The sequence below is a fragment of the Abramis brama genome, assembly GCF_963993115.1.
Source record: "Abramis brama genome assembly, chromosome: 1".
NCBI lineage: Eukaryota > Metazoa > Chordata > Actinopteri > Cypriniformes > Leuciscidae > Abramis > Abramis brama.
In genome coordinates, this window is record NC_139963.1 from 38,563,867 (window position 1) to 38,585,789 (window position 21,923).

At 38.4% G+C, this 21,923-nt stretch overlaps 1 protein-coding gene across 1 annotated transcript in view; it reads left to right on the plus strand.

The window, feature by feature from the left end:
* baiap3 (BAI1 associated protein 3) overlaps nt 1–21,923 on the plus strand; it is a 56,187-nt gene that overhangs the window by 24,041 nt on the left and 10,223 nt on the right. Inside the window, exons 3-28 of the mRNA XM_084128262.1 lie at nt 3,442–3,529; nt 7,180–7,257; nt 7,370–7,477; nt 9,332–9,391; nt 9,993–10,059; nt 10,450–10,663; nt 10,761–10,805; nt 10,885–10,962; nt 11,080–11,185; nt 11,287–11,394; nt 12,091–12,183; nt 12,267–12,370; nt 12,586–12,703; nt 14,478–14,602; nt 14,982–15,072; nt 16,150–16,206; nt 16,628–16,725; nt 17,086–17,137; nt 17,252–17,403; nt 17,607–17,730; nt 18,757–18,900; nt 19,067–19,165; nt 19,451–19,666; nt 20,319–20,387; nt 20,497–20,576; nt 20,779–20,887. Of these exons, the coding sequence (XP_083984388.1) occupies nt 3,442–3,529; nt 7,180–7,257; nt 7,370–7,477; nt 9,332–9,391; nt 9,993–10,059; nt 10,450–10,663; nt 10,761–10,805; nt 10,885–10,962; nt 11,080–11,185; nt 11,287–11,394; nt 12,091–12,183; nt 12,267–12,370; nt 12,586–12,703; nt 14,478–14,602; nt 14,982–15,072; nt 16,150–16,206; nt 16,628–16,725; nt 17,086–17,137; nt 17,252–17,403; nt 17,607–17,730; nt 18,757–18,900; nt 19,067–19,165; nt 19,451–19,666; nt 20,319–20,387; nt 20,497–20,576; nt 20,779–20,887 (2,683 nt within the window). The remainder of the gene's footprint in view (nt 1–3,441; nt 3,530–7,179; nt 7,258–7,369; nt 7,478–9,331; nt 9,392–9,992; nt 10,060–10,449; nt 10,664–10,760; nt 10,806–10,884; nt 10,963–11,079; nt 11,186–11,286; nt 11,395–12,090; nt 12,184–12,266; nt 12,371–12,585; nt 12,704–14,477; nt 14,603–14,981; nt 15,073–16,149; nt 16,207–16,627; nt 16,726–17,085; nt 17,138–17,251; nt 17,404–17,606; nt 17,731–18,756; nt 18,901–19,066; nt 19,166–19,450; nt 19,667–20,318; nt 20,388–20,496; nt 20,577–20,778; nt 20,888–21,923) is intronic.

The window sequence follows — 21,923 nt, forward strand, 5'->3', positions numbered from 1 at the left end:
TCACTTCGTCTGTGATAAGTATGCAAACACCTCACAGGTGTCACCATGGGAACGTCCAAATTCATGTCTCAGTTTTTAACAGCTCTCTGACAGCAAGCGGCAAATCTCAGAGATCGGTTACATCCAGCCGAATTCGAAACACACTTATTGTTGTTCTGATGTCAGCACAAGAACAGGGAAAAATATAAGCTTATTTCACATTTTTGAGAGCCTCCTAAAGAATGAGCACTGGTAATTACTATAATATAGTGAAATATTAACAATTAGTAAAAAATAGAAAAAAATATTTAGTCAGTCTAGAAGGATCACTTTAAATGTCCATCTGTGGAGAAAGATGTATTAGAACTATATGGCATAGTTATAATCTACCAGCAGGGTCTCATACCACATTCAGACACTTCCAACAATGCAACATCTTTATGTGGTATCCTTTTTAAAAACATAATTCAGTATCTAACAAATAATAATAAATACAAAATGTAAAAATATACAATTGACTCTTTCACTTGCATGCAACGCTGCAAACCTGCAGCTTTAAAGTTTATTCTTTTAATTCAGCTAAGAGGTCACGTCGTGATGTATAATTTCTTCTGTTGGTCAGTGGTCACATCTTCACGTGATACGAATTTGCAGGTCAGAGTTCTCCAAACTCAAACGCAAACTTAATCACAGCGAAATTCTTGAGCTTGCATTAGCGGTTTCGAGCATTTGCATGCTTATGGTTATGAATGGGAGTGACTAAAACAAATATTATAATGTGACTGGCCATTTGGGTCCATGCTAACCAGCCAAATCTTGACACCTTGTGGTTTGCTGACATGTTTTTGGAAAATAGGGTTTTAGAGAAAGGGTGCATTCTTGAAATTAACAAAATTATAGACGTTAACAAAATTACTAAAATCGCTCTCATGCAGCACCTTTGCACTTTTTTTTTTTAACTCACTGCCGTCTATGAGGAGCAACTTAGAGATTAAAACTCTAAATCTCTAAAACTCTAAATCTCTAAATCTCATTTGCGATTTTTTTATTTCTCACGAGTAAGAACAAAACGGTCCAGACAGCCCTAGATTTATCAGACAATGATTTAATGTGCGGCCTCATTTAGTCCATATTTATATGGATGTATGCAGACTCAAGGTGTCATCCCTAATTCATCTTCTGAGGGAATCCCAGGAGCACTCTGTTGGATATCTAGGGGTGCAGGTATCTAATGCACACCTGCTGTGATGCTGTTGATAAAAAAATTGTCTGGAGTGCTGTGGGCTGGATAAATAATGAGAGACGGGAGGGCTGGAGCTCACCGAGGGGGTCTGGTCTGGTCTGTCTGACAGCTGTATGGCCATACTAATGCGTTCCCCGCTCATTCCTCCACACTCTACTGAAGTCAGGCAGGGCAGAGCACGAGAGATGGACGATATTCCCTAGGTACTGCGCTCTGCCAACCAATCCCGCATTGAACGGCTATCATCACCATGACGACCGGGTCTGGAAAATTAGCAAGTGGCAGGGGTCCAAGAGTTCACCCCGCTTTGTGGGAGTTGCACAGCCCCCCTCCCACCTCCCCCCTCCCCCCTCCCCGGATCGCCTCCTGATAATATAAATGAAGTTGGACAGGGTGTAAGAGTCTTGATCAGAAGCGGCAAGACACGATTGTATAATTGTTGCATTGACGATGTTTAAGCAGTGCATGCGGCAGGGACTCTAATGAGGGCGGAAAATGTCCATCATCTTCTTATCTCAATGGAGGCCATTTCTCAGGGACGCGTTTCAAGCTGTTGATTTTCAGGCTTGTCAGAGGCATGGGGAGGCCTGTCACCTCAATCCCCAGTGAGCGCAGGCGTTCTGTAGATAAACTCGATCAACAAGGTCCACAACAAGTTCTGAAATCCGCTGTCAGTGTTTCCCAGCATGTTTGTTTGTTTCGCTTGGCTGAGACACATCTGGTTTCTGATCCCCTTCTTTTAGATATGTAAAGTAACGGATTACCTGCCTCGCTGAAAAGACCGGCATTCATTTCCATTAGGCACCGGGGTGGTTAGTGCTGGTTTGGTACTAGTTGACATGTGGAGCATCAAAGCAGTGTTCACCAGAGAAATGCATCTGAAGAAGCTGTTTGATCAAGGTTAAGTCGCCTGGTGAGAACAAACCAGCAAAGGTATAGCAATTAGGGGTGTGCAGAAAAGACATGTCAAAAGCAAGTGTCTTTTGCAACCTGATCTCACGAGGAAACAATTCGTGGCAATTTCGTATAAATTTGTATAATGTGAGCCGCACGAAAACGTACCATTTTTAGAAAAAAAGTAAGCATGAAGGTCCACCCCTTAACATATTGAATGAAAACATGAGAATATCATATAACTTCATACAAATTGGTCACAAATTTGCCATTGACGTAACTTGCTATGAGTGCGTTGATCTATTGCAATGATAAAATAATCTTTTCTATATTCAGATAGAACAGGATGTGGGCGGAGCTTAAACAGGAAGTTAATCGGCATTAATGAAAGGCCTATTTTTCTATGTAATTGTATTTCATAGTTTCCCTATTGCAAATATTCCCTGTGGATTTCATACAATTATTTATCCCCTTTTTTATTACAACCTGTATGTTAAATCAAGTTAAAATAAAGTGAGAAATAGAAACATGTTATCTTGCAAGTTGAAAAAAATAGGCTACTTAGACATTTTAAACTGTAGAAAATAGGTATGATGCAGTTTCATAGTTTAATGTTGCTCTTGAAAATGTTTCATTTCTGGGACGCCCAATAAATTGAGATACAATGTGACCACCAGAACTTGAAATCGCTTGAAATCACACCACTTTACCACATGTTACTTTTTCCATGTGCTTATTTTTATAGCAAATTGTCTTTTATTATCATGTGGTTGAATTATTATTCATTGTTATTAGTCATTATTTGTGGTATTCAGTAGAAGGTATTCAGCATATCCCTAGTAGCAACTGCTACTATGTATTATTGTTCACATTAGTGTTTGCATTGAACAAAGAAGTTTAACTTCTCCTGAAACCATGGTCATAGTCTGAAAGTAAAAGCTACTTGCTAATTTCTCCTCATCCTGTCTTATGTCAGGATCGCTCTTAGTTTCAGCCTAAACTTGACAATTTGACAGTTTTTTACCACTTCTCCATTTATCTCTGTTCAAGTAATTGCATGTCAACCCAAAACAAGCATTTGCTGGATGCCTGTCAAAGATTTATCAGTGTTGCTCATCTTATCTTATCAGTGTGAATGAGCAGCACTTCAGAAGTCCAGGTGACATTTCAGCATATATGTGATACTGATTACAGTGAAGCAGAACCAGGAAAAAACGTCCTATTCTCGGCTGGAAGGGAAACTCTTTTTTGAAGCCACATTGTGTAATTAAATGTAAACAAAGGTGAAATGTTTCGCAACTGAACTGATCCGTCTCTATTTCCAGGGTTGCCAGGGGAAACGGAGATTTCTTTGACCGCATGAATAAAATCCTCCAGAAACAGGATAGTCTGCTGTCTGCCGGCCAAATGGAGGTAACCACATTCTTCAAAATATTGCATCCCTGCTTTCTCCTGGGTGTATCCCTGTCACCACATTCCCCTGTGTGTTCAATCTGAAGAATCAGGTCATATTAAAGTAGTTCTCTCTCCTGAACATTGCGGTGGGATTCAGCAATCACAGAAACTCACCCTCACTATTCTTCTAATATACAGACAGCATCAGAGTTAATGTGCTTCAATTAGATGTTTACTGAAGAGCGTTACTCTCCCACTGTTCTAGCAGTATATGTTGAAAAGGACAGCAATCAATGCTGGCTGAGACTTTGCCTTCAAGTGGTTCTCGGTGATAAAAATGTCATTACCACTTTCAATGGCTACTGTTTACTCACTATTGAAGCATCCTACAGAAATATGTAGTCCTGACAATCTAATCACGCAATTAATGTATGAAAATATGCCTTTTCACATCTTCATTGAACACAGTGATCCAACATTCACCATCTTTGTGGGGAAAATGATAAAAATATTGATTTATACAGTGCTATGCATAAGTTTAGACACCCATGCTAAAGTTGACTAAAAAGAGGAATAAAAAAATCATCTTTTGGAAATTGAACTTAATGCCATAATTAAAAAAATTAGGAAAAATCCAACCTTTAAGGACACCAATTTTCTTTGTGAATGAATAATGTATCGTAAATAAATAAATGTTCTTCCTTAAAATACAGGGTGCATAAGTCTGGACGCCCATAGAGATTGGCATGGTTTTATTTCAGTTAGCCTAATAGCTTGTTTGATTTGCATTGAGAGATGATCTTATGGAAAGTACTCCATGCCAATCTCTAGGTATGGTGAAGGCTATGTGATGAGGTGGGTCTATTTTAATTCCAAAGGCCAAGGGAACTGTATCAGGATGCATAGTATCCTGGATCCATGAAGTAACTGGCCTTTAAAAATAAAAATCTGCCTGCCTCTATGGGAATTTAACATAGGGGTGTCCAGACTTATGCACCCTGTATTTTAAGGAAGAACATTTATTTATTTACGATACATTATTCATTCACAAAGAAAATTGGTGTCCTTAAAGGCTGGATTTTTCCTAATTGTTTTAATTATGGCATTAAGTTCAATTTCCAAAAGATGATTTTTTATTCCTCTTTTTAGTCAACTTTAGCATGGGTGTCTAAACTTATGCATAGCACTGTATATACTCCTGTAGCCCTCGGATGCATGGGTTCACAAAGGTTTTTTTTTTTTTTTTTGTAAATCATTCTTAGGCCAACCCAGTCATTGAGATTTTTGTCTCGCTTGAGCATCCTACTTCAGGTCATGCCACAACATTTCATTCGGCTGAAGGTCAGGACATTGACTTGACCATTGGAAAACAGATAATTTCGCTGGCTGCTCCTTTCCGTTATTGATTTACTTGTGTGTTTAGTATCATTAGCATTGCGATGCACGACCTACACTCTGTTAACCGTCACCTCATGCATTGTTGTCATGACATTCACAAGTATATTTTTCTGTATAAATCAAGTCAGGTTTAGTGCCATTCATCTCATTGCATCTCATCTCATCAGAATACAATGCAATGCCTATTGAGATGAAATAGAAAGCAGACAGTCAAATTCACTAGCGTTTCTGCTGGGGAGATGCCGAGTACAATTAAGATTCATTATGCCCACAAAGACCGCAAGCTATCCAGTTCTTAGGCTGTAAATCATGATACTCCCACCACCATATGGCACGTCTGCTGTGAGGGTCTGATGTCAGAATTCACCATTTTACTGTGGATGAAAATAACTTTCCCATTTATGCTATAAAGATCGAATTTTATCTTGTCACTCTGGCAAATGTGTCTGGACCTTTCTTGTGGTCTTTAACAAAGCTGAAATGTGCAGCAGTGTTCTTTTTGGCGAGCAGTAAATCCCTCCTTAATAACTTCCCACGCGCACATCTCTTGCCCAGTGTTTTCCTTACAGTGGATTCATGAACTCTGACAGCAGTCACTGCTAGAGTTATTGCTAGCAAACCGTTTGTCTGTTTTCCTGGGATTTTATGATCAAGTTACAGTTGCTACAATTTTAATTGAATTGGCCACACCCATAGGAAGTTGCATCGGGATTACGGGAAGTGGACAAATTACAATAGAGTGCAACAGCCGCGTTCCGCAAGTAAAAATCCAATTAATTTTCTCCATAAGGGAATTGATTTTTAATGAAAACAGATAAAACATTAAAGACAGACCGCTGTTAATCAATGGTATATGCTTCTGTTGAAGCTGGCAGTCCACATTATCATTATTATTATTTATTTTTTTAAATAATCATGTTTAACAGCAGAGTTCCTGGTGTTCAGTTCAGTTCTTATACAACAGCATCAGTATAGTCAGATCAATAATATTGTTGAATATTAAGTGTGGCTCATTAAAGCCGTTATGGACACAGTCTTGTACCTTTTTTTTCTTCTTAGAATCAGAGTTTCTAATGTTGATTCACCTCATAACTTGTTGGATTGGATCATGGCATTTAGGTTTTTAAGGAAGACTTCTTAAAAAAAGTCCCTTTGGGAAAAATGAATAGGAAAAATACCTGTGAAAACTGAACGACACTCTATCAACACAGTGAAATTGAACAGGTCATGCCATTCTGGGAAATGAAATGTTCTTCCATCCTGGTCCATATATTTGTTAAATGTAAATTAAGTGCAATCTACTGTTGACTCTTTGTTTGCCAGGCCTAAAACTTTTTTACTCCTTTAAAGTTTCAAAGAATCAAGACTTGATTAGAAATTTCATACTGTTGCAGTTATACAAATTTCTTACGAGTTTATTCAGCCTTAAATTTAAATTGCAATTCTGCATCATGTTTGCCATTTTGATTCAAATTGCAGGAAATGAATTCAAATTCAAAATTCCAGACTGCAACATAGAGTCAGCCCACATCTGGTATACGCATGGAATCCACATGTACCAGATGTGGTCCGGATCTGGGCAGACATGACAGTATGTTGCTGTCTGGGATGGATCTTTAATTATGAATAGCAAACATAATGTTATTAGTTAATAGCCATTTTATGGCTGTAAATTTTACACTGAATGAGGACTTGGTTTGCATGGTTTGTCTGGTAGCTACCACAAGGTATTACAATAGTAGTAAACCATGGTAGAATTTTTTGATCTGAGTGCCTCATAAATCACTTCATAAGCCTGTGTTGTGAATAAAACCTGTTTTATTTTTTTTAGTTTCAGATTCTCCCTGAAACTCCTGATAGCTGATTGTCAAGTCATTGATTAAAACATTTGAGTCAAATCACTCCCCTTGGAGAACTGATTGTGTTATACATTCACCAACTAAAAAGTAAACGTGTTCATTGACAAATGTTCATTGACAAAAGTGCGGGTTTATCACTGTCCTATTGTCAAGATCCTTTTCATCTATTAACGTAAACCCAGATAAAAGCTCATATTTTGGATCAAATTATCCATTTCTCACAGACGGTAATTCTGAAGAGCTCATAAACTCTCCTTTGGCCAGCTCATTGCTCGCAGCCCTTGAATCTACATGGTTACGGAATTGCTTTGAGCTCATTGTTACGCACAATTAATGATCTCCTCACTCTTCATTGATCACCTCACCTGTCATCTTTGTTTCTATTGGTTCTCCGTCCTCATGCATTTACAGGAGGAGAGCAGCTGCGCTCCTCCACCCCCAGAGTGCAAAGACCAGGCTTTTGTTCCAGAAAGAGCCACCAGGCATGAGGTGAGTCTCCTGGTTATCCTTTCAAAACGCAAGAATGATTCAGATTGCATGATTCCTTCTTGTGGCACATTGCTGTTTTTCTCCAATCGTAAAATCAATCATTCTGTTTTAGCTGGATTTGTTGTATGAGGAGGCGATCTACACCGTGGTCAATCTAGTCGGGGTGCCGTCGCCAGAATATGTCACCAGCGAAGGGGACATTTTTAATTACCTGCAGAAGGTGCGACTCTGTTATTTGCTTAATAAAGATTTAAACACTCCCACATCCTTCCAATAACAACACAAATATCACAATATGTGTTGTGCCTTTGGTGCTCCAAAACCACCAAGACCTAAATAAATATCGTGCTCTGATTGATTTCTAAATGGAAATGAAATTGACAGGAATATTTGTTTTATCTTTTGTTTTCAAAGTGCTTGCGTTCCTTGAAGGGATTGTGGGGGAGCGGAGGGTTGTATGTGGGTGGTGGTGGGGGGTTTGTTTACTTTGACTTGGTTTTATGAGTTGGAGCAGATGCTCTTGTCTCAGACATGATTAAACATCAAAGCCCGTGCCCAATGGGGATTGATGTTCGGTGCTTATATTACACCTATGAAACCCCTGTCATTCCAGAGGAGCCTGATTACATTCTGAGACCTCTAACACTGAGGTGCAGCAGGTCTTCCGTTTGAAGCGTCTGATCTATAATGTTTTTTCTTCCAAAAAAAAAAAAAAAAAAAAAACCCTGACATAGCCTGAGCTTTGATTACCATCACTTCTATAAAAGGCAAAACCCCCTCTCCCAAGAATAATGGCCGTCAGCACTCATTTGAATTACATTTTTATGTAGAAGTTTTCTAAAGAGTTTTCTATGCAATGTTTCCGAAAGTTGAAAATTGAGATAGAAACTCTAATCAGAGCTTCTGGATCAAGTTGTGTTTAAGACTCTTATAGTTTGATACTTCATTCGGACTCCAAATTAGAGACCCGTGAACAACACAACTCTTATGTCTACAAGGAAAAACATTTTCTCCAAATATCACAGTATCTCATACACTCTTAAAGGAATAGTTCACTTCAAAATGAAAATTCTGTCATTATTTACTCACCCTCATGTTTTTCCAAACCTGTATGAAATTATTTATTCTACTGAACACAAAAGAAGATATTTTGAAGAATGTCAGTAACCAGACAGTTGATGTGCCCCATTGGCTATATGGAAATACTATGGAAGTCAATGGGAGACATCAACTGTTTGGTTACTGAAATTCTTCAAAATATCTTCTTTTGTGTTCAGCAGAAGAAAGACATCCATACAGGTTTGAAACAACTTGAAGGTGAGTAACAACTTTTGAAGTGAACTAATTCTTTAAGTGAGTCTTTTATACATAAATGTCTAATTGAGCAGCCATGAACAAACAAACTCGTCTAAAAATTCGTTCTTGTCTCAGAGTTGTTGATTTTGTTTTAAACAATTTTTAGACAATTTTGTAAATATGTCTACATTTTAAAATAATAATTAAACTATTATTCATTTTTAATATTATCATTATTATTAATTATATTATCTTATACTTTTTTGTCATATACTTTTTAGAAAAGTCTAATAAGCCTATAGATATATTTGTTTATGATGAAATTCCCTTAAAATAAAGCATGTATTTATACACAGTACAACATCTATTATATTTACATACACTTCCAACTTCGGGGGTTTGGAGGTCGGTAAGATCTTATGCTCAACGGGGCTGCATTTATTTGATCAGAAATACAGTAAATACAGTGAAATATTATAACAGTTTAAAATAAATGCTTTCTATTGTAATATATTTTAAAATTCCTGTGATGGCAAAGCTGAATTTTCAGCATCATTACTCCAGTCTTCAGTGTCACATGGTCCTTCAGAAATCATGCTAATATGATCTGGTTTGCTGCTTAAGAGACATTTCTTATTACTATCATATTTTACAGTTGTGCTGCTTAATATTTTTGCGGAAGACTTACTGTAAGACTTGTGAAGATGTCTGTCATTGCATTTCTTAATCATGAATGATTCCAGAAACTAATCTTTCCCCTGATCACTTTCTCGCTCAGGTCTTTGATATGGGTCAAGAGGAGCATGACATCATCCTCCAGAGAGTCAGAGAATCGAAGGTGAGGGTTTTGTCTGATACTATGTACATGACTCTCTTGTTCTGACAATCACAGCATATACTGCTGCCAGCTTTACATCAAGTGTCAACCTATTATTTCTTTAAATGCAGATCATTTTTCCTTTTGTATGAGTAAAGACTAAAGAAATCTTCAACAAGTGAAAAATATTTATATGCATAGAGAGCCTCTCTTACTAAACAAATCAATAAAAATCAGTTTCTACATGACTAAACTTTGAAATATCACTGTGAAAGATGCCCCAGTTACCGCTTGTAACCTCTTAGAAGGTCTTTGAAAAGGACAGAAAAATGTTGTGCCATTTCAGTGTGCATCACAATGATCCAAGCTTTCATTTGAACAGCAGTCTCCCAATGCCTGTGTCATACACAACATACTCACTTCTAACATCTGAAAAAAGAAAACCTCTATTGACTTCTTTGCTCTCGACAAGCCTTGGCACTAAAGCACGGCATGCTTGCGTTTATTTTACTGTGCACTCACTCAAGGTGCCGCCACCATGTCGAACAGCAAAATGAAACGTGTTTCGTTTTGATTACTGCAGTAGGGCTTTCTAATCCAGGTGTGAAACGTTCTTTTGCAGAAAGCCAGCTTTTCTCTCAGGGTCTCGGTAATGAAAGGCAAAAATCTCATGGCGAAAGATGCCAATGGTAAGATATTTTAGCCTTTTGTGTATTATTTGTGTGCTTTACTTCTAAAATCATGACCTTTTGTTGTAGTCTGTGGCATTGATTTTTGTTTCGGAGTATCCAGAAACAAACAAGAACAGCAAGACAAAACATTCACACCTGCATCCCTTAGAAAATCTTCAAAGGACATTTTATTTATATTAATTAAAGCATCATAGAAACTGTGTTAGTTTAGACTTTATTTTGTCTGCAAATTTTTTTTGTTCTCGTTTTGATGAGCCAAAATTCACACAACATATATGATTCAGTAAAACCGAGTGAAAAAAAAAAAGTATTTTATCTGCTTTGAAACCATTTATCCTAGCCTTTGTGGAATTAATTAGCCAACATTTATTGCCTCACACTGGGTAGGCTACAGTGACCCCTACTGCATGCTGGGAATTCTCTTGGGACAATCACCCAAAGACACCGAGGAGAAGAAAGAGAGAAGGTTCAGTTTTCGCAAGAGACGGGAAAAGCTAGAGAAGCGCTCCAGTGTTAAGGAGGTGTTGGCGGGAAGGGATATCCAAGTGACCGAAGTCAAACCAGAGACTCTCAACCCAGTGTGGAATGAACACTTCGTTTTGTGAGCATCTTACTGTTAGAACTGAAAATTGAAAATCTGTAATCATCAGTTATAATGTAACTGGGACATCGTTTTTAAATGTGATTGTTTTCCACAGTGACATTGATGACGTTCACAATGACCTTCTCCATCTGGACATATGGTAAGATATATCAACAGATGTTCCTCAGAACGAGAGCAGTCTGTTTTTCTCACCGAAAAGTTGTAATTTTCCACCCTAGGGATCACGATGACGATGTTTCAGTTGCGGAAGCCTGTAAGAAGCTGAATGAAATCAGTGGATTCAGAGGAATGGGCAGGTAGATCACACAACGGCCGCCTTTTGTGAACCTGAGATGCATCTGACTCATGCTCTGCAAATGCTTGTTAAAATGCATGCCGAAAGTATGACTCAAACTGTTGCATCATGATTTTAGATATTTCAAGCAAATTGCCAAATCCGTGAGGTCTAACGGGGCCGCTGCATCAGGAAGTGAGGAGAATGCTGATGATTTCCTAGGTTGCATCAACATCCCATTGAATGTGAGCTCTAATTCTGCACATTTAAGTTGTTATAACAACCAGGCAACTCATCGAGTTTATCACTGTATCTACTTTTGTGCCACTTTTTTGTCTATCACTAGGAGATTCCGGTCGTTGGTTATGATAAATGGTTTAAGTTGGAGCCCAGATCCAGCGCCTCTAAAGTTCAGGGAGAATGTCACCTGATTCTTCGCCTCTTCACCACTCAGGTACTGCTGGAATCTAGCAGCACTCATTAAAGGGATAGTTCACTCTGAATTTTTTATTATCATTTATTCACCCTAATGTATTTCAAGTACTGCATGACTTCTATTCATCTGTGGAACACAAACATTGAATGTTGAAGAATGTACTGGCTTCGCTTTTCCATCTACCTATTCGATGGGGATCCATGCTGTTGAGCTTCAATTGTAATTTTGGAACTCGAAAGCCCAGATTCCCATTTAATTGTATTTAAATAGACAAGAGCAGCTACTGCTCTAAAGTTTGGGGTCGGTAAGATTTTTAAAAATAAATAAATAATTTTATTCAGCAAGAATGCATTAATTTGATCACGAGTGTCAATGAATTAAGAAGATTAACAATGAACAATAAAAACCATTGACAGCTAATAAGAGCATTTAAAGTGGCAGACGACAAAGCTGCAGTTTGTGCTTAGAATAAACCGACCGCTTTCGTCAGCTGTTGTGGATGCTATACAATTAGAGTTCTCTTTATAGTTATTGTTTTTGGTATGAATGGGCCTTTACCGACCCCAAACTTTTGAGTGGTGCTGTACATTCTAATGCATGTTGGTTTGGAATGACAGGATGGTGAGTAAAAGACTTCATTCCTTTAAGATTAAAATGCCTATTCATCTTTATGTATATGAATATGTATTCATCACTCTTTTTTCTGCTCAATAGAGAGACACAGCACTGAGTAAAATGGCCTCCAATGTAACCATTCACAAGAAGATGTTGAGTCAGATTCTGGACTATGAACACAATCAAATTCAGGTTGCACTTTTTTGTATTACATTGCCCATCATTCATCTGCATCAAGCTTAGAGCTTGTCATAAATAATCCATTTTAATTGCAGAAAGAGCCTTATAACTGGAATGGACAAGTGTGTGCGGCTGCATGGACTGTGCTGTCCCATCATGCAGTGCAGGCTGACCTGTCCCCTCTGCAGCAGGCCATCATGTGCGTATTAAAAATCAAACCTGCAGTGAGATCATATCTCGCCACGCAGTCGGCATGTTTATTGACAGGATGAGCACTACAGCATGAAAACAGCACATGCTTATCATAACACCAAGGCCCATCCTGATAATCACTGCATGCTTTAGCTACACATGCCTGCCAACAGTGAGACTGACACTAGTGTGTAAAACGGATGTTTTTGCATGTGTTTGCAGCCGTTGGCAGTGTTACAGCAGCCATCACCGCTCTCAGAGGATGAGCTACGCTCTGCTTCTCAGGCTGCTGAAAACCATGGAGGCAGAGTGGGAGGATACCGCTGTGCAAGGGGAGCTGGTGGGTCTTTACAACAGCTCGCTGACTCTGAACATCTGGGAAACGTCCATGTGCTGTAACACAGTGTCTGGACATCACTCTAGCACTCGTTTGAGCTTTACACATTAGGGGCGAATTCACTCTGCTGATGCTGCGCAAAAAAGCATTTTCCTGATTTGTCCACCGTTTTCCAGTAAAATGCAAACTTTTGTAGAAAAATGTACACTTACTGTACTTAAGAAGCAAATTTGCATGATATCAGGATTTATTGTCTGAGAATATTTGGAGACAATGTTGTTTCTGTTCTAAGCGTAAATCTAAAAAATATGCATTCAGGTTTATGCTTGAAAATAGTTTAAACTTGTGATGTTTTAATATATTTTTGTAAACAACATACATATAGCTTTGCTTAAGTAAACGTATGTTGCTTTAAAATATATTTAGATAGTATACTGGAAAAAAACACCAAAATCAAACACGTTTTTGTGTTTAAAAAAAAAAAGTGTGGGGTCGCTAGACTCGTTTATTAAAAAAAGTGTAAAAAGTTTAAAGGGGTCCTGTTATGCCCTTTTATGAAGTCTTGATTTTGTTTTTGGGGTGTTCTAGACTATGCTATCATGCTTGATTGTTCATAAAACACGTTATTTTTCACATATTTTACATTATTACAGCTCCTCTCTCTCCAGTCTGGCTCGAACATGCCGGTTTCGATGAAGCCCCTCCTTCCGAAATACGAAATGTGCTGTGATTGGTTAGCTGACCCAGTGTGTTGTGATTGGCAGCGCTTAGTGCATGTTTGGGAAATGTCCCATCCCTCCATAACTGCAAGTTCTTCTCCAGTGTAAATATGAGTAAGGATGGCGTCAATATCAAACCAATTAAAGCCCAATTCAGACCCTGACAATGTTAATGAACCAGAGGATTGTCCAGAACGGATTTTATGCACAGTTTTTGTTGAATCCAAAAATGTGACCTATGTGAACCTAAGAAGGTAATAGTAGTGTAAACAGTTGCACCACTTTTGCTCCCAGGATTTCAGCACAAACATCTGCATCTTCACTAACCACCCACAATCCACTTTTAATAAGGCGCAATATGCAGTGCATATTTATGTAAAGTCAGAATGTAACATAATTAGCAACGGATGTTTTCTTCCATATTGTGACGTACATTTGAGTGAAACGGATTTAATAAAAGAAAAATAAATGTAGGGCGTGGACTATCCATCGGTTGTTGATTGGATGGAGGCAGATCTGAATGTGAGCTAGTTGGTTGTAATAATGGAGTAAATGATTGGAGAAGTCCAGCATACATCACCAGAGAAAATTCGCCATTTCACTGAAAGATTTTGATTGAAAAATGTAAGCTTGTGCAGACATGAATTCGTCACAATAAGATCACATAATTTGATCACTTAATTTCCTTTTCATGTCGACTTGCAGAAAGATGCATGGTCAATCTTTTGATCACAATCATGGCTACTTTCCATGTAAACTAGGCTTATTATACTCTTTGCTATTTGTCTGGCGCATTTAACATTGTGCTAATACGCATTTAACATTGTGCCGCATTCCCCACAAACTTGCGCTCAGAATCGAAGAGTTGCACTGTGCGCTAATTTAATGTGTCGTTCCTTTAGCAAATCGGATACTAAAACAACCCAGTCAGCCTGTGCAAAAAAACGCTGGTATGAGCAGGTGTAATTAATTCTTTGTGAATTCCCCCCTAAGGCTTTAGTTTGGAACTAATTCTTTTCATCTGGCTCCATCCTGTAATTGTGTGTTTCTGAGTGCAGGAGAGTCTCTTGGCAGAGAGCTTCAGACTTTACTGTGATTACTGCCTGTCTCAAATGAAGAGTATGCGTCAAGTATTCCCCTGCAACAATTCTGCTGCCATCATACGCTGTGAGCTTATGCTGAGGTAAACTTATACCCACACACACGCACACAGGCTACAAAGAATCATGAGCTCGCAGACCGACATTCGCACGGTCGATTTTCTGGCCGAAGGACCAAAATAAATCTATTTATATTCAGATATTTCTACCATCAATTGCAGCAGCTGTGTCTGCAAGCTCATGGTGATCTGCCCTTTCGGACTCTGGGTAGATCTGTATTGGGTAGCGGGACATACGAAAATGGATTTCATGTGGGGTTTTTGCTACTACAATGTAGTACAGTACTCTAGGCTCAGACACACACCAACACACAAACATACTGTATGAACAATGCATGCAGTTTCCAGATAGCGCCGTTGAAACTGTTTTTTGGATATTGATCTTTGTGTATGTGTGCTTTAGGAGCATTGGTCACATGCAGTCAATGGCAGCCTTTAGAGCAGTGTGTTCAAACCGCAATGAACTGCACTTGGAAATAGCAACAGTTATAAAGGTAACTAGGTGTTCCAGACCTACAGTGAGACATACAGTGGCCCTGAGGGGTATTTGGACACTGAAGCCACACTTGCCAAAAATGTACACTGCAAGGATGCTTTAAATAAAAATAAAAATAATAAAACAAGTTTTATATATATATTGTATAAATATCTTTGCTATTTCAAATAAATGCTGTTCTTTTGAACTTTCTATTCATCAAAGAAAACTTTGTCATGGTTTCCACAAAAATATTAAGCAGCACAACTGTTTTCATCGTTGATAATAATAAGAAATGTTTCTTGAGCAGCAAATCAGATCATATTAAAATGATTTCTGAAGGATCACGTGACACTGACTGGAGTAATGATGCTGAAAATTCAGCTTTGATCACAGAAATAAATTATATTTTTTAAATATATTCAAGTAGAAAACAGTTGTTTTAAATTGTAAAAATATCTCACAATATTACTGTTTTACTGTACTTTTGTTTGAAATAAATGCAGCCTTGGTGAGCAGAAGAGACTTATAAACATTTGAAAACGGTAATGTATGAATGTCCCTGCAATATATTACTAAACATTAAACCAAGTGACACTTTATTTTCAAGAAATACAGCACAAGTACACTTTTCAAACAACATTTAGCAAGAAAAAAAAGACGTTTGTTTGGTTTCCATTAAATAAATTAAATACATTGTTCAAAATGAAGACATTTTTGTGACACTTTGGTTGTGGGACATAGTAAATGTGATGAAGTCCACCTGTGGTAAATCTAGGACACTTTTGTGAACTAGAGAGGAACTGACTTCACACATCTACTACTCATCCTAAGACCACTAAAGGTCACTGCAAAAATGGCGCAGAAAATGGAAGGTAGTTCTGAGAAAAGCTCAAGCGGATATTTTAATGCAGTGACATTCCGAAATTTCGACAGTAAGTGTCCAAATATTTTTGGGGCCACTGCATACAGTAATTTTAAATATTATCTGTTGAATGTAAAATAGTACCTGGAGCATATTTTATTGTACTATGGGTGCATTGATATATTTTTACTATTTGTAATTTTTGGTTTCTTTGCTTGTTCCTGAATTTAGAAAGGCACAGTTGAGTGGTATGAAGGAATAATATCAAACATTAAACCAGACGAAGGAGTAAGTATTCATTTTATAACAATTGCAATTTGTAATATATATCCAAAAATATATAATCAAATATACTTCCATTCATTTAGCAACAGCACAACATAAATGTTTACCTAGTTTCAATGGTCCTCTATTTATATGCATTTGGCAGAGGTTTTCTTCCAAAGCCTTTTACGTTGTTGTAAATTTTACAAGTTCATGCATTCTCTGGGAATCAAGTGTTGACCTTAGTGTTGGAACTAGCCATGCTTTACTGTTTGAGCGGCAGAAATGCTACAGGGATAGTTTATATAGTAGTATATTATATCTAAAAAGACATACTACTGTGAATTGAGCTCCTGCAGTTTCTCTATTGGCCATAACTGAACAAGATAGCACTGGTCGAGTGTTTCTGTGAGCCAATGTATTTGTTTTCTGCACATCTCTACAGACTTTAGAGGAGCAGCTGAGGCGTCTGGTTGTGGTGGTGGATGCAGTGTGTGATGATGTGCAGAGAGGACAAAATGTCTACAACAAGCTTTATTACAGGTAACTTTTGTAGAACTTTGCATAAAGATGAAGTGTATAATTTCAGAATTGCAAAAATAATGACAAAAATGTTCAAACAGGTTTCCAGAATAGCCCCCATAGAATTGGTCAGGCAATGTTCTGATTGCCCCGCACAGCCATATTGTTTACACTTTGGAAAGTCAACCTACAAATAGGTTTTTTTTTTATAGCTGTCTCTGCAAATGAAGCTGAGATAGAATAAATTATTTTAACAGAGAAAAAAAAACACAATTCAGTTTTAATGAGATGGGTTGGGACACAACAACAATGAAATTGAGCATTAAAAACAAAACAAAACAAAAATTCCAGAAAATACATGTTTTGTGTCTTGTCTTTCAGCTCTGTGAAGGTTGACTTCTTCAGCATCTCCTACCGGCAGTTAGAGAAGCTTGTAAGTTTGAACGCCCCTGGAAACACTTATAGATCTCCGTTAAAAATAAGTCTTGCCTCGATAAACAGGAGCCAGGTGATAGAGGGGGGCTTTAATGTTGTGCTGTGTCCCTAGGTGGCAGATGACGTCAATGTGGCAATGGAGAGAGTGTGTGGGAACCTGGAGCAGGAGAGTTTTCGGTTCACTCAAACCATGGGAGAGACCCTTTTTGAGCTCTTCATGTCTCTGAAGTCCCTCAAACGCTTCAGGGAGTACCTGCCTCTCAAGTTAGTCATTGGGTTGCCCTTCATCCATCTGCATGAGTGCTAATTCATCACCTAAGCTATTATGTAAAGAGTGACTCACATGGAGAGAATGAATGAATGTACATGAGGGTTAATAGATAAATGATTTTACCCATAATTGATGAAGTTATCCACTCTTGAGTATGAGAATGGCCAAAAAACTGGTGATTCACATTTCTTTTCAGAGACACTAAGATGTTGGCTCTGACTGGATTTCACAATTGGTTTAAGACCTCTATTCACAAATGGCTGCAGATTGTACATGAAAGATCCACTGACAGGATCCGCAAAGCTGTGGAAATGGATCAGGTGAGCAAGGACAAAACATTTTTGTGTTATAGCATATATTATACCTACCAATACAATACATGGCCAACCAATACAAGTTTTTCAATGGCGATGTCAGAAAGAATAGCATAAAATAGCAGCAGATTAACTGGCCTGGGCCCGTGGGGCGCACAATAATGTGGAAACTGTGTTATAGGCAGATTCATTGTAAAGCTATATCTGTAGCAATTCTGCAAGCGAATTGTCAAGAGAGGAATAGGTTATGGAGGATGAGGCATTGGGTGACATCATGACAAGCCAAGACATGTGCAATTGTTTCCATCCATGTCAGTGAGTCATTTTAAAACCCATTTCTACTTTAAAGACAGCATGTCCGCTCCCACTGAATTTTATTCATACACTGAAAAATAATCGGTGCAGGATTTACTTTAAAACTATTTCCTCTCAGAAATTGCTATTAAATTTCACAAATATTTACAAAGTAACGGCAAGTAATTAAATTTGAAATTTTGAAGAAGACTGAAATAGTTTTTCCTTGTAAAACGTACTCCAATAATATTTTTCTTTTTAACTTTGAGAAATATTTTTTACAGTGTATTGTTGTCTCCAGTAGTCTATACTTACTATAAGCTTCAACCTATAATTTTCAGAAAATTTGTATAATAATTTATATGATCTACTAATAATTATTTTTGGAAACATGGCCCTAGCTGATATTTTAGTTTACCACTAAGAAGACTTTACCACTAAGAAAATTACAGCTTCTTTGATTTAGCCTCTTTAAGTAAGAACAATTGGTTACACTTGATTTTAAGGTGTCCATGTTACAGTGTATTTATGTAACAACATGTACTTACTATAGGGTTAGGGTTTGGTTCAGTAATTCTGCATAATTGACTGTTATTACTATACATTACATGCAAAGTGTAAAAAGGACAATGTAAAATAAAGTGTTACCGAAAAATCAAGTTAACGTACCCTCATTATGAGTGTGTTAATGAGGGTTTGTTGGCTGCATAACATGACGTGTGTATTTTAATGGTACAGCTGGAGCTGATTCAGAGTCAGACCAAACACAGCTCCTCGGCGGTGGACGTTACAACATGCTTCAGCCAGGTGCGGGAGTTCTGGGCCCAGCTGGCGTGGCCCGATTCAGCGGGAGCCTTCATTTTCATCACACGCCTGACGGACGTGAGCACCACTGATCTCTAAGCTCCACTTTCATAAGCATGCAGTTTAAGCTTGCACAGCTGGAGAGCGGCAGTCAAAAACTCTGAAAATAAAAAGCTTGTCTGTAATGGAAAGGAGAATTGATGGTTTCACTCAGATAACGCAATTCTTTCTTCATGTATGGCAGAATTTCTGCAGCGAGGCGGTGTGTTACGCCGAGCTGATCAAGCGCAAGATTGAGAGGGGCCAGCTGGGACAAGAGCACAACAAGAGTTTCATCGTGCAGGTAGCGCTTCTGGGCGATGGAGGGTTGGCTTTAATTACGAGCGAAGTAAATGTCAGCATTGAGTGCTTCTCCCTGACAACACTGACGTCTCAGCGGTGCGCCTGTGTCATAGTGTGTCTGCCCTCGTTAGCGCCCCCTTTTCATTACGCACTATATGCTCTCTCTCTCCCTCCGCCCCATTTACACCTCCTTACTTTCTTCCTTTTTGTTCTATCCACTTTTTACCTCTCCTTTCCTCATTTCCAATCTCCCTTCCTCCACTTCCTGGCTGCTGCTTTGGCGCAGGTTTGTGTGGCTCTGAATAGCACGGAGCTTGTGCGTGTGTACCTGGGAGGTCTGCCGCGGGAGCTGGACTGGCGGGGGGTAGAACAGGCCATGGGGGAGTCGTGCGGCTTGGAAGGGAAGGAGCAGGTCAACAAGTCCCTGAATGGGCAGCTCTACAACGCTGATATCGACCTGCAGAGGGAGGCCAAGCGGCTAATCACACATCTTACTGATAGGGTAATGGCATACATCAAAGGACACAGTTCTTACAAGAACTGTGTCCTTGAATGTTATGAATATGGTGACAAGCAAGCAAGCAAGCTATGTTAACGCTGATGCATACTGCACATGAAAATTGTTTTCTGAAAATGAGATTTCTGCAAACGGCCAATCTGGGGTGCGTTACCCATTCAACAAGGTAAAAGACATAGGACCAGATTTACTAAACATTACAAATTACCCCCCCCAAATACATATGCAATAAGTAATAAGCAATAAGCTTTTAGTAAATCTGGCCTAGAATGAAGTTTGTGTATAAATGGAATGGAAGATATAGATTGTACAGCATGGTAGCTTGTATGTTTCTCAAGATCATGATCTATTTAAATCCACAAGTCAAACTAACAAGAAACTATGCTTCTAACCAAAGGTCGAGACCTCTTCCACACAACGTTTTGAAGCTTTTCACAAATGTTTGTTGGAACTATTTCAGGTTCCAGGAAACACAAATTCGTTGAACTGTTATTAACAACCGAACTTGACTATAGTTCGCTATCAATGCTTTTAGGAAAAGCACTCCTGATTGGTTAATTTTGCACAATTTCTGCACAGATTGTACAGAGTAATGAGTCACACTTGAGTAAACCACATAAATCTTTGTCCTACACAGATGCTTTCTGAACTCAAGAGATGCATTCAACACATCAGCTTATCTCCAGACTCTATTAACAATGACGAGGCAAGTATGAATTAACAGAGAAAAATCATTTAATTATTTCATGTTAGCATAATTCGGCTATGGTCTAATGTGTTTTTCAACATATGTTCTCTCTGATGAACTGCTCCAGGCTGTGGCTCCTCTGATGAAGTACCTAGATGACACTCTAGTCATCCTCAATGAGTCATTGGTTAAAGAGAATCTAACAAGGTAATTACTTTCATCATTTAGTGATGAGCGGCCCTAAGGGCATACTGTAGCGATAACAGTAATGTAACTGTAATGACACATAGATTTACCATTGGAAGCATGTTTTCCAAGTAAATTGGGCACTTTAAAGTGGCAATTGACTGCGTGTGAAGGAGGTCACTGTGTCCGTGAACGTGATCTTTCTGGTTGTTTTGTACCCTAGGGTTCTGCAGAGTCTGTGGGAGCTGCTCCTGCGGATGATCCTGGACACGGTGGCGGAAAACAGGGGTGTCCAGGTGGAATTCTACTCACGTTTCCAGTACACTGTAGAGGTCAGTACGGATGAGTCAACATGAGTATCACCAAAGTCCCTTTCAAGGAAAGTCAGTTCACGTGGCGGCCATATGTGCATGGTAGCTATTTTTCACATGCAAGACCAACTCCTATATAATGGGGACATACAGAATAAAAAACAGCTTGCCAAACTCACATTTAAATAACATATTTCAAATCAGCAATACAATCTGACACAGACTGTTTAATAAATGCTATTTCTTATTTTTAAAAATGGTTAAAAAAGCATTTCAGGTTTGTCCAGCCAATGCATATGTGCCATCCCAAGTGCACATCTCAGGACACTGGAACCGGAGTTTCTAACGGCAGCTGCAGTGGTGCAAATACTTAGCCAGTTGGCCACTGGCTCTTTTATTTAGAGGGCAGTACGTATTGTGCACTATTTTGCGTTGCAGTTTCTCCCATTCATAGTAATATGAGTGAACCATCCTGGTTTGGTATCATTTCCAGAGCTATTGTCTAATTCCTTATGCCCATTTACCCAGATAGGTTTCTGGTGCTCAACCTTTAAGCATTCCACATGTTCCCACCAAAGAAATGGGGGGTTCTAGGCCAGTTAAATTGGCTATACAATGACTAAAAAAAAAAACTCTGATCTCAAACCACCATTAACGTCATAATCCAGGGTTGGATAACGCAAAACAAATCTAAACTCTGCAAAACTAGACTCCAATATAATTGCCCAATGTGTCGAAGCAACACATCCATATATGATTACTATAAATTGTATTCATTATATATTTGCATAAAAGCAGCTCATAAAAAAGTCTGAATCAATTACTTAAGATCAGATAATAACTTGTAATACAGTATTACACTACAGAACTTAAAAAATCTATTTTAAAACACTAGGCAACATACACTTGCCGACTTTTTAAATGTTACAGAGAAAAACTAAAGGGGTTCTAACACCACAAACTCACACAGAAATGTGCCTCGGTGCTAGGAGATGCATGAGAAATGAAAACAAATGTGTTCTAAAATCAGCTCAAATTATCAAACATGTTTGATATC